The sequence below is a fragment of the Ursus arctos genome, chromosome X, assembly GCF_023065955.2.
Source record: "Ursus arctos isolate Adak ecotype North America chromosome X, UrsArc2.0, whole genome shotgun sequence".
Classification (NCBI taxonomy): Eukaryota; Metazoa; Chordata; class Mammalia; order Carnivora; family Ursidae; genus Ursus; species Ursus arctos.
Window position 1 is genome coordinate 84,772,716 of NC_079873.1, and position 17,412 is coordinate 84,790,127.

At 35.5% G+C, this 17,412-nt stretch overlaps 1 protein-coding gene across 1 annotated transcript in view; it reads left to right on the forward strand.

Moving 5' to 3' along the window:
- Positions 1–17,412, forward strand: part of COL4A5 (collagen type IV alpha 5 chain) — a 240,960-nt gene that overhangs the window by 153,916 nt on the left and 69,632 nt on the right. The window contains exons 23-29 of the mRNA XM_048213522.2: positions 617–687; positions 987–1,178; positions 1,867–2,035; positions 4,211–4,303; positions 4,396–4,500; positions 5,499–5,596; positions 6,956–7,106. Coding sequence (XP_048069479.1) covers positions 617–687; positions 987–1,178; positions 1,867–2,035; positions 4,211–4,303; positions 4,396–4,500; positions 5,499–5,596; positions 6,956–7,106 — 879 coding nt within the window. The remainder of the gene's footprint in view (positions 1–616; positions 688–986; positions 1,179–1,866; positions 2,036–4,210; positions 4,304–4,395; positions 4,501–5,498; positions 5,597–6,955; positions 7,107–17,412) is intronic.

The window sequence follows — 17,412 nt, forward strand, 5'->3', positions numbered from 1 at the left end:
TGCTGGGTCTCATCCCCAAATTTTCTGATTCAGTAGATCTGGGGTGGGGGCCCAAGAATTAGCATTTCTAACCAGTACCCAGGTAATGCTGATACAGCTGCTTGAGGGATCCATTTTGAGAACCACTTCTTTAGTAATATTTCCTCTAGTATTTGAGCACCAAATGTTTCTCATAAACCAGATTTTGTGAAGTGGTGAACCAAAGAAAAGACTCATTAAGGATCTGGGAAGTTTGTGTAGGTCAGAACAAAGAAAGATATTCAGACTGTGTCCTTATCTCTTTCTCCACTTGGCAATAGGATGGTTATAGGAGCCTTAGCACCTCTGTGCCTAGCAATTGGTAGCTGTGAGCTCTGAGAGGCTTTGTAGTTGGAAACACCTAAGGATACAATATTGTATAGATTCACCTAAAAGAAAGGATGATTTGCTCATTTTGAGAGCATAAAATAGGAAAATAAAAATGTGACTTATTAAATGTGATTGAATGGGGTTGTTATTTTAAAACTTGACTTCCTGACTTGATGATTTTTATATGAGCTTTGTCAGGGGCTCAGGGTCAAAGTTCACATTATTGTGTGTGTGTGTGTGTGTGTGTGTGTGTATGTGCATGTATTAGGATCTCTTGGTTTCCCTGGACAGAAGGGAGAAAAAGGACATGCTGGTCTAACCGGTCCCAAAGGATTAACAGTAAGTTTTGAGTATATTATAGAACAAAAAAAAAAAAAAAAAAAACTAGAAGAAATCCATTTACACTTTGGTTTTCTCTTGTGGATATACATAATAAAATAAATTTAGTTCTTCTATTAATTTGTGTTGTTTTTGATTCCTTGACTCTCCCTGACTCACATGCCTCACTTTGTTCTTAGCTTTGTACACTAAATGTTATTGGGTGGGTTGATAGGATAAACCGGAGAGAGAAATGTGTTGGAAAAAAAAGAAACTGATTTTTTCTTTTCTTTTTCCCTTCTTTCTTTTTCTTCCCTCAGGGCATACCAGGAGCTCCAGGTCCTCCAGGCTTTCCTGGATCTAAAGGTGATCCTGGTGACATCCTCACTTTTCCAGGAATGAAGGGTGACAAGGGAGAGTTGGGTTCCCCAGGAGCCCCTGGGCTTCCTGGTTTACCCGGTACCCCTGGACAGGATGGACTGCCAGGGCTTCCTGGCCCCAAAGGAGAACCTGTGAGTTGGTTTGATATTCTTGGTTCTGTAATGTCAAATTATTACTTAGGGATATTTCCTAGGATGGGCCTGATGCTATGATGAATAACCAATTAGTGCTTAAAAGAAAGTAAATGTATGTAGTAATGGTACATTGTTATTGACATTGTAGGGGTTCTTTACCACTCTTTTCTCTCAGTTGTTTTATCTTCTTAACCCATTACTATATTGAGTAATATTGGCTGTGAATAGGTGGGTGGGAGGTTAAGATGCTTATGGGTCAGTGTAACGTTCCCCTTCTCTTATACTACATATCTTTGGGTTTATTTGGACCTGAGAACAGAAGTGTAATTTGGTTTTATATATAGTAAATTTAGAGGTTAGTGTGAGTTGATGGCCATTTGTTACCTAGACTACAAACTTCTTGACTTATTGCTAGAATGTAAGCTTTATGAAGGCAGAGATTTTTGCCTATTATTGTTCTTTGCTGTATCACCAGCCTCTGACACATAGTAGGAGCTAAAAAATATTTGTTGAAGGAATTAATGAATAAGTGGAATGATCACACATCCCATCCCTTGATAACATACACTTATACTGCTTTTAAGAAGAACTACTTATGGCTGTATCATTTCTTTAGTTGTATTCAGTAATACCAACATACCAACCTGTATCTATATGTTTCTGTATTAATTTTTTCCCTTTTCAGGGTGGAATTGCTTTTAAGGGTGAAAGAGGTCCCCCTGGGAATCCAGGCTTGCCAGGTCTCCCAGGGAATAGGGGGCCTATGGGCCCTGTGGGTTTTGGCCCTCCAGGCCCGGTAGGTGAAAAAGGCATACAAGGTGTGGCAGGAAATCCAGGCCAGCCAGGAATACCAGGTGAGTTTACTATGGTTATTTTGTTTTTAATTTGGCGCTTAAAAGCAGAGATGGATTATCTTTTGGCTATTCTTGGCTTCCTTTAATGAGAGATTTGCTTCCCTGGCCATTATATTTGGGCTTTTCAGAGCTCCTTAGCAAGGGAGCACAGTGTATGTGTTTTCTCTAAAGGGGGGGAGATCCCCTCTTTAAATTTCTTCTGACTGTCTTCATTGTTATTGTTGTTTGTTGTTTTTAAGTACATGGTACATAAAGTTTAACAATTATAATGGAAACACATGTACCTACCACACATGTCAACAAAGAGAAGATTGCCATCATCCTAGAAACCCCTATCTTCCTCTCTCTGTCCTTTTCTGATCATAATCCCCTTCCATTTCTCCAGACGTAACTACTGTCCTGAAGGAAGCATAATTTCCTTCCATTTGCCCCCTAGTTTTATCACCTAGATATGGATCCCTAAACAAAGTACTTTAATTATGCTTCTTTCTGAACTTCATAATAATGGAATCATATGGTAAGTATTCTTTATATTGACTTTGTGTATAGCTAGAATACATTCATTTTCATTGCTGTATAGTATCCCATTGTGTGTGTGTGTGTGTGTGTGTGTGTGTGTGTGTGTATGAGAGAGAGAGAAAGAGAGAGTGTGTGTGTGTGTGTGTGACAGTTGATTTATCCATTCTATTGTTGATGGACAGTGGGGTTATTTATAGTTCAGGTGTATTATGAATGTTTCTGTGTGCATCCTTGTATATATATATTCTGGTGTACGTGTGCACATACTTCTCTGAGGCAAGGTCAACAAACTACGGCACAGCATTCAAATCTGGCCTTGTTGTCATAAATGAAACTTATTTGAACACATCTGCACCTATTCACTATTGTCTGTGGTTGCTTTTGCACTCCTACACATAGACTCAACATTTTGCAGAGTTGAATACTTGCTACTGAGACCATATGGCCCACAAAGCCTAAAGTTTTTACTGTCTGGTCCTTTACAGAAAAATTTTGCCAGGGGCACCTGGGTGGCTCAGTCGTTAAGCGTCTGCCTTCGGCTCAGGGCGTGATCCCAGGGTTCTGGGATCAAGCCCCGCATTGGGCTCCCTGCTCCGCTGGGAGCCTGCTTCTTCCTTTCCCACTCCCCCTGCTTGTGTTGCCTCTCTCGCTGGCTGTCTCTCTCTCTCTGTCAAATAAATAAATAAAATCTTTAAAAAAAAAAAAAGAAAAACTTTGCTAATCCCTGGGCTAGGGTATATATGTAAGATGAGCATGTTCAAAGCATAGAATAAATGCATCTTCAGCTTTACTAGATAATGTTCAAAGCAATTGTGCCAATTTCATCAGCAGTATTGGAGATTTCTTGTTGTTCTACATCCTCATAAACATTTTGTATGGTCAGACTTTTTACATTTTTGTCACTTTGCGGAGTGTGATGTATCTCATGACAGTTTTATTTTACATTCCCCTGATTAAAGTTTAGCACCTTTTCATATGTTTATTGACTGTTTCAATTTCCATTTCTGAAATTCCCATTCAAGTGTTTTTTCGACCATTTTTCTACTGGATTGTTTCTTTTTCTTACTGATTTAGGATTTTTTAAATATATATATTCTGTGTATTAGTTATCTATTCTGCAAAATTTTCTCACTATGGCTTGCCATTTTCACTCTCTATATGGTATCTTTAATCAACAGAAATCAATTTGAATGTAATGAAATGTATCAATCTTTTCTCTCATGGTTAGTGCTTTTTATGTCAGGTTTTAGAGATCCACCTTTGTCCTGAGCCTATTTCAAGTCCTTATTTTAATTAATGAGAAGTAGGTATACTTGGACTTCACACACATAAAACCATTAGTTAACCAAAAAGAATATTTCTCGTTTACTGCAGTTTGAGTTTTGTTAGGCTCTTTTGACCTACATTTAAAAATATTTTTATAGATGCCATCTTCAATCCTGGAAGCTCTTAAAACTGTCATCTACTTTTTTGAAAGTTTATCCTTCTGTTTGGTATATTCCTTGAATATATAATATGGGGTTATTTTTCTTGTGGGTTCTTGTTAGTGTGGATTTTCAAAAGATTATAGATACTCTCTTGTTTTGCTTCTAATTAAAGGAGATCTTTAGTCAAGTGAACACTTCTCATTCAGTGTTTATTCCCTCTTGTTCTAAGGTCCTAAAGGTGATCCAGGTCAGACCATAACCCAGCCAGGGAAGCCTGGCCTGCCTGGTAACCCAGGCAGAGATGGTGAAGTAGGTCTTCCAGGTATGTGAGGAATTTATTTGGCCATGTCTTTAACACTTACTGGCTTCTTTCTTTCAAAGTATCCCTTTCAAAAAACTGCTGTTTCTCCATAGGTGACCCTGGACTTCCCGGCCAGCCAGGCTTGCCAGGAATACCTGGTAGTAAAGGAGAACCAGGTATCCCTGGAATTGGGCTTCCTGGACCACCTGGTCCCAAAGGTATGTAGCACTGGGCAGCAGGCAGACTAGTTAGTATGACATTATTCTTTGATATAGTTCCCTCAACAAATAAAATACGTTAACTGTGCCTCTTTTCTAGGTGCCATAAATAATGTAAGTGAAAAGTCACAGCATGTATGCAATATAATTTTATTGTCTTTATCTAAAACAGTCCAGACAAGAAAACATCTAAATCATAGATATGTAAAAATGATATATAAGCTTTTAAAATTACAGAATTATTGTCTTTTGTGTTCACCATTGTATTTTCAGGGCTTAGAAAAGTTCCTGGCACATAGTAAGCACTCAGTAGATACTTGTTGAATGAATGGATTGTATTAAGCAGAAAACATATTTATTACACATATGTATCCAAGTAATGTTTTATCCTAAATCATATTCTCTTGATTTACTGAAAGTTTTTAGGCCTATTGCTTCAGTTCTGCTTTTTTTCTCCTAGAATTTATTCTCATGAATGGCAAGCATGCACATTGGTCTGAGAACAGTACTTAAACATGGCCTTACTCATTTATACTAAATGACTTCAAAAGAGTCAGATTTGACTTTATGTGTATACTTGTGTATAATATTTATAATTGTTTCTCGCTCATTTCCAGGATTTTATGGTAGGCGTTTTATCATACTATATCCAGATATAAGCAGAATAGAAGTTTTCTGCATGTTTGTGTGGGAATCGTTCCTTATGTTTAGTTCTATCTCATTAGTACTAACTCTCATTTTCCTTTAGAGGAGTATATCTTCCATACACATTAGCTCTATATGAAAATGGCAGGACCATAATGTGATTGATCCAGGGAATATTAAGTATTCATAAAGCTTGATCCTGAGTAGTCATGTAGAATATCAGTGTACTTTTGACATCTCACTGTAGTCACTATGCATGATTGGACAGGGTAAAAATGTGGGTTTGGAAGTTTGGGTATCTTTCTTAAAGTGTCTTCTCTTTGGAGATTAAAAAATGACTAATCATTTCACAGGTTTTCCTGGAATTCCAGGACCGCCAGGAGCACCTGGGACACCTGGAAGAATTGGTCTAGAAGGGCCTTCTGGGCCACCAGGCTTTCCAGGACAGAAGGTCTGGCATATTTTAATTTATTCTTTCCACTTTTCATATTTCTCCTATTAGCCCTAACTCTCTGATTTGATATAGACATTATTATCCCAAGCCTTCACTATATAAATAAAGTTAGCTGATTATATTTTCACTTAAAAATATTTAACCTGGGGCGCCTAGGTGGCTCAGTCAGTTAAGCGTCTAACTCTTGATCTCAGCTCAGGTCTTGATCTCAGGTCATGACTTCAAGCCCCATGTTTAACCCAAAACAGTCAGTCTTTTGTTGTCCAAGAGGTCATATTTGAAGCAAACAGAAAGTTTCTGAAACTGTTTTAGAGTGAAAGGTTATCTGATGAAATGAGATTAGATGAGAAAATACAATCATCAGCTCCCCCTGTACTTCTCTGTAGTATCAGCATACCATTTAACATCTGTCCATGCCTGTGTGAAGATTTGTTGAATAGCATGTCAAGAACTTCCCATACTGTTTTCCAGTCTCAATTCCATCCCACATACATAATGCAAGCCACTGTTATTAGCTTAGTAATAATGGTAATATAATAATAATAATAATAATAATAAATACTGTGTTTGAGTTACTTTCCATTCTTTTTATTATATCTTAGCTAATCTAAAATTCTCCTTAGTCAACCTTCACCAAACTGCTGTGGTGTATAATTATCCTGACTGTTTCTGTATTTTCTCTGTATTTAATTAATTTAAACTTTTTGTGTTTACATCATTGCTATTTCTTCCGTGGGAAGAACAACTGACCATGACCCCAGCTCTCATGAGAAACCACTTCTCTATTGTCTAATTGTTCTTATTTTATTATGAACCTTTCAAATGAACACCAAAGTAAAAAGAATAATACAGTGAAATTTCATATATCCATTACTCAGATTCCAAATGATCAAGATTTCATTATATTTGCTTCATCTATTCCTTTTATCTTTGCCAAAATATTTTAACTCAAATCTCAAAATCATATTATTTCACCTATAAATACTTCAGTATTCATCTCAAAATAAATGGACATTTCATACAAAAACCACATTGTCATTATCACACTTGGTCAAATTTAAGATAATTATCTAATACTCAGTCTGTAATCACATTTCGTCACTTGGGTTCTTTAATCTCATGCTCTCTCAGTTATCTCTTTCTTGTCCTGAAACCAAATCCTTTAATTTGTTTCTCATCCTTCCAGATGTTCTCTCCAGTATGCCAATTATTTTTCATTTAGTTATTCTATTCCCTCCCCCATAGGGAAAAAAAGGTATTAACTTGTAATTTCTGCTTTAAATTCTCCATGGTAAACAATAAACACCAAGAAAATCATGGGAGGTTTTGTTGTGTTTTCTCATGTGTATGCTAAAGGGAGAACCTGGACTTGGGCTGCCTGGGCCACCTGGACCCCCAGGACTCCCAGGTTTCAAAGGAACACTTGGTCCAAAAGGGGATCGTGGTTTCCCAGGACCTCCAGGTCTTCCAGGACGCACTGGCTTGGATGGGCTCCCTGGACCAAAAGGTATAGAAATTATTGCTACTTTTCAATTTGCTTTTAACTTTCATAGAAATTGAAACTGTTGGGGAAGTTTGTGGGTGATAGGTCCAATTAACTGAAAGCCTATGCTCCCACTCTGTCACTGCTTTTCTTTTATCTTTCATTGATGTTTTTTGTATTTTATTTCATTGAATAGATGATTCAATCATATATGTATAAAAGTAGCACTGAGAAGTCTTCCTTTTACCCCCTCTCCATCCACTCTGCTTTCCCCATCCCATATGTAGCCAGTTTTTGAGTTATTTATCCTTCTAGTGTTCCTTCATACAAATATAAGCCAATAAAAATATATATTTGTATTTCCTAACTTTCTGAAAAAATAGAGTACTACCTTTTGACTTTTTGCACATTAATTATTTTACTTAATTTTATATCCTAGAGATCACCTTATGTCAGTACATCGAAATCTTGATTTTTAAAAAATAGCTACCTAGTATTAAATTGCTTGGGTTTACCATAGCTTATTCTACCAGTTGCTAGTGGCTAGATTGGGTTTTTGACAATCTTTTCTTATTAGAAATAATGTCACAGTGAATTGTCTTGCATGCATGTTATTTCATATGTGTACAGGTGTAATAGTAGAATAGAGTAATGAAAATAGATTTTCTGAATTAAAGGCTAAATGCATCTCTAGATATTGTCAGATTACTCTCCGTTTGCACCATACACTCCTACCAGCAAAGAGTGTACTTGTTTCTCCACAGTCTTGCTAAGTGAATATGTTGATAAACTTTAATTTTTGCCAATCTGATAGAAGTAGGTATCAGTATAGTTTTTTAAACATTTTATTGTGAAAATTTTCAAACACACAGAAAATTAAAAACTGTGCAGTGAAAACTCCTATATCCACGTGGCATCAAGATTCCACAGTTAACATTTTATCTCTGCCAACATTTTATTTTTTTAAATTTCATATAAACAGCAAAGTAGAAAAAAATTTCAGTGATTACTATATACCCATTATTGATATTCTATTATCCTCATTTTACTATACATGACTTGTCACATATCAATTCATCCCTTTCTTTAAAAAATTGACTTATTTTTTGATGCATTTCACAGTAAATTGTAACAGCAGTACACTTTTCCCTAAATATTTTAGCATGTATATTGTAACTATAATTCTATGATTTTTTTTCCTTTTGGCATAACATTCACATTAAGTAAGATGCATCTATCTTACAGAGGCATTTGCTGGATTTTGACAAATGCATGCACCTGTGTAACTAAACCCCTATCAAGATATAATCCCAGAACTTTCCCTTTTGCTCCTTTTCTCAGTCCACACAGCAACATCCACAGTGGCAACTGTACAGTTATGAATTTTCCTTGCAAATTAATTCTACCTGTTCTAAAACCCCATATGGAATCACACAGAGGGTACATTCTTTGTAAGGCTTCTTTCACTCAGGATATTGTTTTTGAGGTCCATTCACGTTGTTGTGTTTATTAAGAGTTTTTATTTGTTGTTATTGAGTATTTCATTGTATAAATATACCAAAGCTTGTTTACCCATTCTCTGTTGATGGACACCTGGACTATGTTAAGTTTTTGGCTATTATGAGTGAAGCTGTTATGAACATTCTTTCACAAATCCTTTTGTGGATATGTGCTTTCATTTTGCTTGGTTAAATACCTAAGAGTAGAATTGTTGGTCATAAGGTAGGTGTATGTTAATTACATGAGAAGCTACTAGACCTTTTTCCAAAATGCTTGTACCATTTTAAACTCATACCAATATGGTATGAAAGTTTCAGTTGTTCCACATTCTCTCCAACATTTGGTGTTAATCAGTCTTTTCATTTTTGAGTTTTGTAGGTGTGTTGGTAACATATTTTGGTCTTAGTTTTCATTTCCCTGATGACTAATGATGTTGAGCTCTTTTACGTGTACTGGTGGATTATTTACACGTTCGAATATTTTTCCCATTTTAAAATATGGGTTGTTTCTGTTTTAATTGTTAAGCTGGAAGCGATCTTTATATATTCTGTATACTGATCTTTTGTGAAATATATGTTTATGAGTACTTTATCCCTATCTGGTTTGCCTATTCATTTTTTATCAGTGTATTTTAATGAATGAAAGTTTTAGTTATTGATGTTTCATTTATCTGTTCTTTATATAAAGTTACAAAGATATTCTGTTTTATTTTATAAATTTTATAATTTTAGCATTTATGTTTAAGACTATCATCCACCTCCAGTAATTTTATTAAACATTATTTGTTCAAAATAGTTCCCTCCCATTGGATTACTTTGGCATCTGTGTCAGAAATCAGATGGCTATATATATGTGTAGGTCTATTTTGTGCTGTCAATTCTACTTATCTAATATCTACTTATCTATTTTACTATCCTTAAGACAGTACCAACTGTTTATATTACTGTAGCTTTATAATAAGACTTGATGTCAGGTAATGTAAGTCCTCCAAGTTTGTTCTTTTAAAATATTTCTTTGGATATACTATATCCTTTGCCTTTATTCTCAGGGTAGTTTAAATTTGTATTTCCATCATTATGAATAAAATTGAACATCTTTTCATATGCTTAAGGGACATATTTTTCCTGTGAACTGCTCATGTCCCTTGCTCAGTTCTCCATTGGTTTTTTCTACCCCCTTAAATCTGATTTCCCTAATTACAGATAGGAATAGAATTAGGGGGCGTCTGGGTGGCACAGTGGTTAAGCGTCTGCCTTCGGCTCAGGGCGTGATCCCGGCGTTCTGGGATCGAGCCCCACATCAGGCTCCTCCGCTATGAGCCTGCTTCTTCCTATCCCACTCCCCCTGCTTGTGTTCCCTCTCTCGCTGGCTGTCTCTATCTCTGTCAAATAAATAAATAAAATCTTTAAAAAAAAAAAAAAAGGAATAGAATTAGCCTTGCTGGTTTGACAATTGTTTTTTCCTTACTGGTTTGCAAGGAATGGGACTTTCCTGGTCAATATTTTGACCCCCAGAGAATAATCTGAACAGCTCTGTACTCCTAAAGCATGTTGGATTGATTCCCATTAAAGCAATATGACATCATAACCCAATTTAGCCAGCCTAGATTCTGCCAGCAAAAGCCCCACACTAGCCCAATACAAATTCTTCTTAGATAAGTTCTTTTAAAAATACCTATCTGTCTTCAAGTAAACAGTTCTGGCCAGCTGTAAACTGTAACACTCAAGGTTACACGTTGTGTTTCCCACCAATTATCTACCCCAGCTTAGACACATGACCCCAAAAATTGCAGATAGAGACATTCCAAATGATAAGCTATGTGGCAAACAGTCTCTATATGGAAATTGCTCACTCGTGATACTTTGTTTATTAAAATGTCCTTGACATGGGTTAGGAAGAAATGGGTTGAAGCCTATTTTATTTTTTTTAAGACTTTATTTATTTATTTGCCAAAGAGCGAGTGAGCAAGAGAGAGCATACAAGCAGGGGGAGTGGCAGGCAGAGGGAGAAGCAGGCTCCCTTTTGGGCAAGGAGCCCAATGAGGGACTCGGTCTCAGGACCCTGGGATCACAACCTGAACTGAAGGCAAACGCTTAACCAACTGAGCCACCCAGGTGTCCCCAAAGCCTATTTTCAACATTAGTGTCTTAATAGGCATTTATTTTCCTAATCTTTGAAAGGAAGTATAGGATCCCCATATCCTAATAAGAATCATTCTCAAATATTAAAGCCCCAGTACAGTTCTTAAGGTGGTAGAAGAAAAAGAATTTAGGATATCCTGCCATGTAATTCCTTCATTCCTCAAACATTATGTTCTTATTCTGTACCAGGTACTGCTTGAGTCACTAGGAACACAAAGGCATAGAGTCTGTTCTCTGACTACTGTAAGAAAATCTAGGTGGTATCACTATGATAGTGGTTATTTCATCTGAAACTTTTGTGAAAATGTGTCACTAATATTTTGAGTCACTAAACCACAGTCAGAACTCAGTAAGCTGCTCACAATAAAGTTCACCTACCAGACACACTTATACCAGTGGCTGGGCATTAGAACCTAGTAATCTTTCCTAATAGGAGAGATTGATAGAGCACTTTGAAAGCAAAATAGTGACCAATAATAAATTAATTAGGCTAATACCCATCAGGAAAGAATGATATGAGGATGAAGATGTGCTTAAGACTCAACATTAGAGTCACATTAAACAAAAAAGAAAAAAGAAGATGACTTTGGAAACATTCAGTTTGCCTCATATGTTACTTTTGTTCAGGGCTTCATCTAAGGTACTTTGGGAGGCTACTGTGGGAGGTGAAAATTGAGCTCTATCCTAGAAGGATGTTCCAGGTAGCAGGAATAACATGCAAAAAAGTATTGTGACACAGAGAATGGCACATTTCAGAAATACTGAAAAAAATATAATTTGCAAAAAAATCTATGTTATATCCAGAAATTAATAAAATATGCCTAATGTATTTGTGGAAAAATTAAAACTCTATTATTAATAACTTGAAAAACAGTAAAATTAATTGGTTGATGAATCATATGTGTGCATGGGAAGGCTGAACGATGTCAGCTCTTTCCAAATTTGCCTAAATATAATGCATTTTCAATGAGAATTCAAGTAGGAGTTTTTTGGAAGCACTTGACATAACTGATTCTGGAACTTAACATTTACCAAACATATACTAAAATATATTTCAGTATCTTTGTAATTACAGCATTATGAACCAGTGCTGGAACAGACAAGTAGACCAATATAGCAGAGTTAAAAAACATGTATATGCAGAACACACACACACACACACACACACACACTCATGTGTATACAGCAACTTGACATTTCACAGAAATGTCATCAATTAGTAGGGGAAGAATAGATCCTTAAAAGTTAGTATTGAGTAAATTGATACTGAGTTATCAATATCAGGAAGAGGGAGTATTGAGTAAATGGTCTCAAATAAATAAATAACCAAAACACTTTAAATAACCCATGAATCAAAAGGGAAATCACCAGGGAAACTAGAAAGTATTTTGAATTTAATAAAAATGAAGATAAAACATATCAAATTTGTAGGATGCAGATAAAGAAGTGATTAGAAGAAAATTCATATATGAAAAGCTTTTATTAGAAAAAAACAATCAAAATCAATTATCTAGTTTTTCACCTTAAGAAGTTAGACAAGGAATGTAAAATTAAAAGACAATCAGAAGATAGAGGAAAATATCAATAAGAGCAGATATCAGTGAAATTGAAAACTGAAAAACAATGGAAAAATTTTATGAGACCAAATGAGGTTCTTTGAAAAGATTGATGAAATAGATATACCTCTAGCCAGGACAGCCAAGAAAAGGGAAAAGACCTATGTTACCATTATTAGTAATGAAAGGGGGGACATCATTACAGACCCTACAGACATTAAAAGAATAACAGGGGAGTATGACAAACAGCTGTATGCCTATAAATTTGACAGCTTAGATGAAATGGATGAGTTTCTTAAAAGATACAAACTACTGAAGCTCACTGGAGAAGAAATAGATAATCCTAAATAGAAATAGATAAAGAAATTTAGTATGTAGTTAAAATCCTACCAAGAAAGAAAACTATATAGATCCAGATGGCATCATTGGTAAATTCAAACAAACATTTAAAGGAACAATAACACGATCTCCACACAATCTCTCTCCAAAAATAGAAGTGGATAGATTGTTTCCCAACAATTGTATGAGGCCAAAACAAAAAATAGGTAATGACATTATAAGAAAAGAAAGTTATAGACCAATACCTCTCAGGAGCATATATATATAAAGTCTCAAGAAAATATTAGCAAATCAAATTCAACAATATATAGAAAAGGTTATATGCTACACCAAGCAAGGTTTATCCTCAGAATATAAGGCTGATTTGAAAATCAGTGTAATTTGCTTTATCAACAGTCTGAAGAAAAAAACAACTATATTAACATCTTAATAGATGCTGAAAATCATTTGGCAGAATTCAACATTTATTCTGAAAAAGTACTCTCACAAAATTAGGAATAAAAGAGAACTTCCTTAGCATGATAACATTTACAAAAAATTTTATACATTATATTTAGTAGTGAAAGACTGACTACTGTTCCCTGAATATGTGAAATAGCACAAAGATGTCCCTTCTTACCACTTCTTTTCATTATTATACTGTAAGTCCTATAAAGCAATGAAATGCTATAAGGCAAGAAATAGAAATAATATGATGACAGATGATAGCTACACTTGTGGTGAACATAGTATAACATATAGAGAAGTTGAATCACTATGTTGTACACCTGGAACTAATGTAACATTGTGTGTTAACTATGTTCAAATAAAAAAAAAACTCATTGCAGAATTTCCTCCCCAAAAGAAGTAAAAAGCATACAGATTGGAAAGGCAGAAATAAAACTGTCTTTATAGATGACTTGATTTTCTACAAAGAAAATTTCTACAAAAAAAATTCCTAGAACTAAGAATTGAATTTAGTAGGGTCATAGGATACAAGGCAAATATACAAAAGTAAATTGTATTTCTGTTAGCAACTAACAACTAAATGAAAATTAGACAAAAACAGTATTATTTAAAATAACATCAAATAACATGAAGTACTTAGGTATAGTTCTAACAAAATAAGTACGGGATCTGTATGTGGAAAGGTATAAAACACTTATGACAGAAATCAAACATCCAGATAAATGGGAAGATATTTTGTGATCATGAGTTGGAAGGCTCAATATTGTTAAGATAACAGTTTTCTCCAGGTTTATTCATAGATTGAGCATGTTCCCTAGCAAAACTCTGCAGTAGTTTCATATTCAAAAATTTATTTAGAAAGGGAAAGGACCTAGAATAGCCAAAATAATTTGAGAAAGAGTACAGAGTTGGAGGATTCATAGTACTTAAGTTCAAGCTTAATGTAAAGCCACAGTGATTAAAATAGTGTGGTATATGTGAAATGATAGACACATATAGATCAATGGAACATAATAGGGAGCCCAAGAATAGACCTATACAATTTGATTTTTGACAAAGGTGCAAGGCAATTTCAATAGAATAAGTCTTTTCAACAAATGGTGCTAGGGGCGCCTGGGTGGCTCAGTCGGTTGAGCGTCCAGCTCTTGGCTTCAGCTCAGGTCATGATCTCAGGGTCGTGAGATCGAGCCCTGCACTGGACTCCATGCTCAGCAGGGAGTCGGCTTGAGATTCTCGCTCTCCCTCTGCTCCTCCTCGCCACCCCTGCACATACACATTCTAAAAAAGAAAAAAAAAGGTGCTAAACTGGTCATCCACGTGTAAAAACAAAAGAAGACAAACCCAAAACCATGCTTCACATCTTGTACAGAAATTAACTCAGAATGGATCATAGACCTAAAAAATGATTAAAAAAAAACAAAAACAAAACAAAAAAACTTTGGAACAGAGGCAGGCAAACATAGGGCCCGATAGTAAATATTTTAGTTTTTATGGGCCACCTATGGTTTCTGTCATATGATCTTTTTTTTTCTTTTTTTAACAGCCTTTAATAATGTAGAAACCATTCTTCGCTCACAGGCATTTCAAAAACATGCCTATAGTCCAGATTTAGCCCGTGGGTAGTACTTTAATCATCCCTTGTTTTAGATGAAAGCATAGAAGAAAATCTTTGTGATTGTAGGTTGGGCAGAGTTGTTAGATAAAACACCAAAACAAAAATACGTTTAAAAATTGATAAATTGGACCTCACTAGAATGAAATGTACTTTTATATTATTTATCTGACAAAAAGTTCTTATAGTCAGAATATGTAAATAATTCTCAAAAGTTGGGGCACCTGGGTGACTCAGTTGATTAAGCATCTGCCTTCAGCTCAGGTCATGATCCCAGGGTCCTGGAATTGAGCCACACATCAGGCTCCCTGCTCACTGGAGAGCCTGCTTCTCCCTCTTTCTTCCCCGCTCCCTCTCCCTTTCCCTCTGCTACACTCTTGCTCTCTCTCTCTCTTTCTCTCAAATAAATAAATGAAATCTTTTTTTAAAAAATTCTCAAAAGTCAATAATAAGGAAACAACCAAATTTAAATTTGGAAATACGGGCCCAAGATCTGAACAGATACTTTACCAAAGAAGATATCTGAATAGCTAGTAAGTACATATAAAGGTTCTCAATATAATCAGTCAAGGAAATGCAAGTCAAAACTACAGGATAGCATGTCTTATCCTGTCAGAATAGCCTTCAAAAAAGAAGGAAAACTGACAATACCAAGTGCTGCCAAAGATGCAGAGTAACTAGAACTCTCATATGTTACTAGTTAGAATCCAAATGGTAAAGCCACTTTGAAAAAGAGTTTGGGAGAAAATATTTGCAAATGGCATATCGGATAAAAGGTTAGTATCCAAAATATATAAAGAACTTATACAACTCAACACTCAAAAAATATATGATCCAATTAAGAAATGGGTAGAAGACACGAATAGACATTTTTCCAAAGAAGACATATAGATGGCCACCAGGCACATGAAAAAATGCTCAACATCATTCATCATCAGAGAAGTACAAATCAAAACTACAATGACATATCACCTGTCAGAATGGCTAAAATCAACAACACAAGAAACAACAGGTGTTGGTGAGGATGTGGAGAAAGGGAACACACAGATGCTGATGGGAATGCAAACTGGTGTAGCCACTGTGGAAAACAGTATGAAAGTTCCTCAAAAGGTTAAAAATAGAACTATCTTATGATCCAGCAATTACACTACTAGGTATTTACCCAAAGAATACAAAAATACTAATTCCAAGAGATACATGCACCCCCAGTGTTTATAGCAGCATTATCTACAATAGCCAAATTATGGAAACAGCCCTAGTGTCCATTGACTGATGAATAAAGAAGAGGATACGTGTACACACACACACACACACACACACACACACACACACACATATTACTCAGCCATCAAAAAGAATGAAATCTTGACATTTGCAATGACATGGATGGAGTTACAGAGTATTATGCTAAGCTAAGTATGTCAGGCAGAGAAAGACAAATACCATATTACTTCACTCATGTGGAATTTAAGAAACAAAATGAAGGAACATAGTGGGGATTAAAAAGAGAGGCAAATCAAGAAACAAACTCTTAGCTATAGAGAACAAACATGGTTACTGGAGGGCAGGTGGGAGAGGGGATCAGTAAAATAGGTGATGAGGACTAAGGAGTGCTCTTGTGATGAGAACCAAGTGTTGTAGGGAAGTGTTGAATCACTGTATTGTCACCTGAAACTGATATTACATTGTAGGTTAACCAATGGAATTTAAATAATAACTTTAAAAAGAAAGAAAAACAGTTTGGTAATTTCTATAAACATACCCTTACCACATGACCCAGCAATCCTACTCCTAGTTATTTATCCAGGAAAAATGTGAAACTTCATGCAAAAACCTATAGATCAGTGTTCATAGCAACTTTGTTCATAATGACCAAGAATTGGAAATAGTCCGTTTGTCCTTCAGCTGGTGAATAGATGAACAAATTATGGCATGTTGGCATAATGGAATACTATTCAGCAATAAAAAATAACAAACTATTGATAGTTACAGCAACTTGGATGAATCTGAATGCATTATGTTGGGCAAAAGAGACATTCTCAAAAGGCTACATACTGTATAATTGCATTTATATGCCATTCTGAAAAAGGAAAAACTGTAAGATAAAACAGAAGAGCAGTTGATGGGGAATTAGGGTGTGGAGAGGGGTTGACTACAACCAGGTACAAGAAGCCTTTTGTTTTGATGGAACTATGTATGTATCTTACATATCTTTTTTTTTTAGTTTTTAAATTTTAATCTTATCAAAAGTTGTTTTACATTTATTTAGGCATAGATTTTAATAATATATCACTATTGTACATTCATAAAATGAAAAATGTGCATGAAATAAATTGGGCATTCTTAAAACGTTTCTCCATTCAGGTTCCAAATTTTCTTTCTTTTTTTTTTTTAAGGATTTTTTATTATATTATGTTAGTCACCATACAGTACATCCCCGGTTTCCGATGTAAGGCTCGATGATTCATTAGTTGTGTATAACACCCAGTGCACCATGCAATACGTGCCCTCCTTACTACCCATCACCGGTCTATCCCATTCCCCCACCCCCCTCCCCTCTGAGGCCCTCAGTTTGTTTCTCATAGTCCATAGTCTCTCATGTTTCATTCCCCCTTCTGATTACCCCCCCTTTCTTTATCCCTTTCTTCCCCTACCGATCATCCTAGTTCTTATGTTCCATAGATGAGAGAAATCATATGATAGTTGTCTTTCTCTGCTTGACTTATTTCACCTAG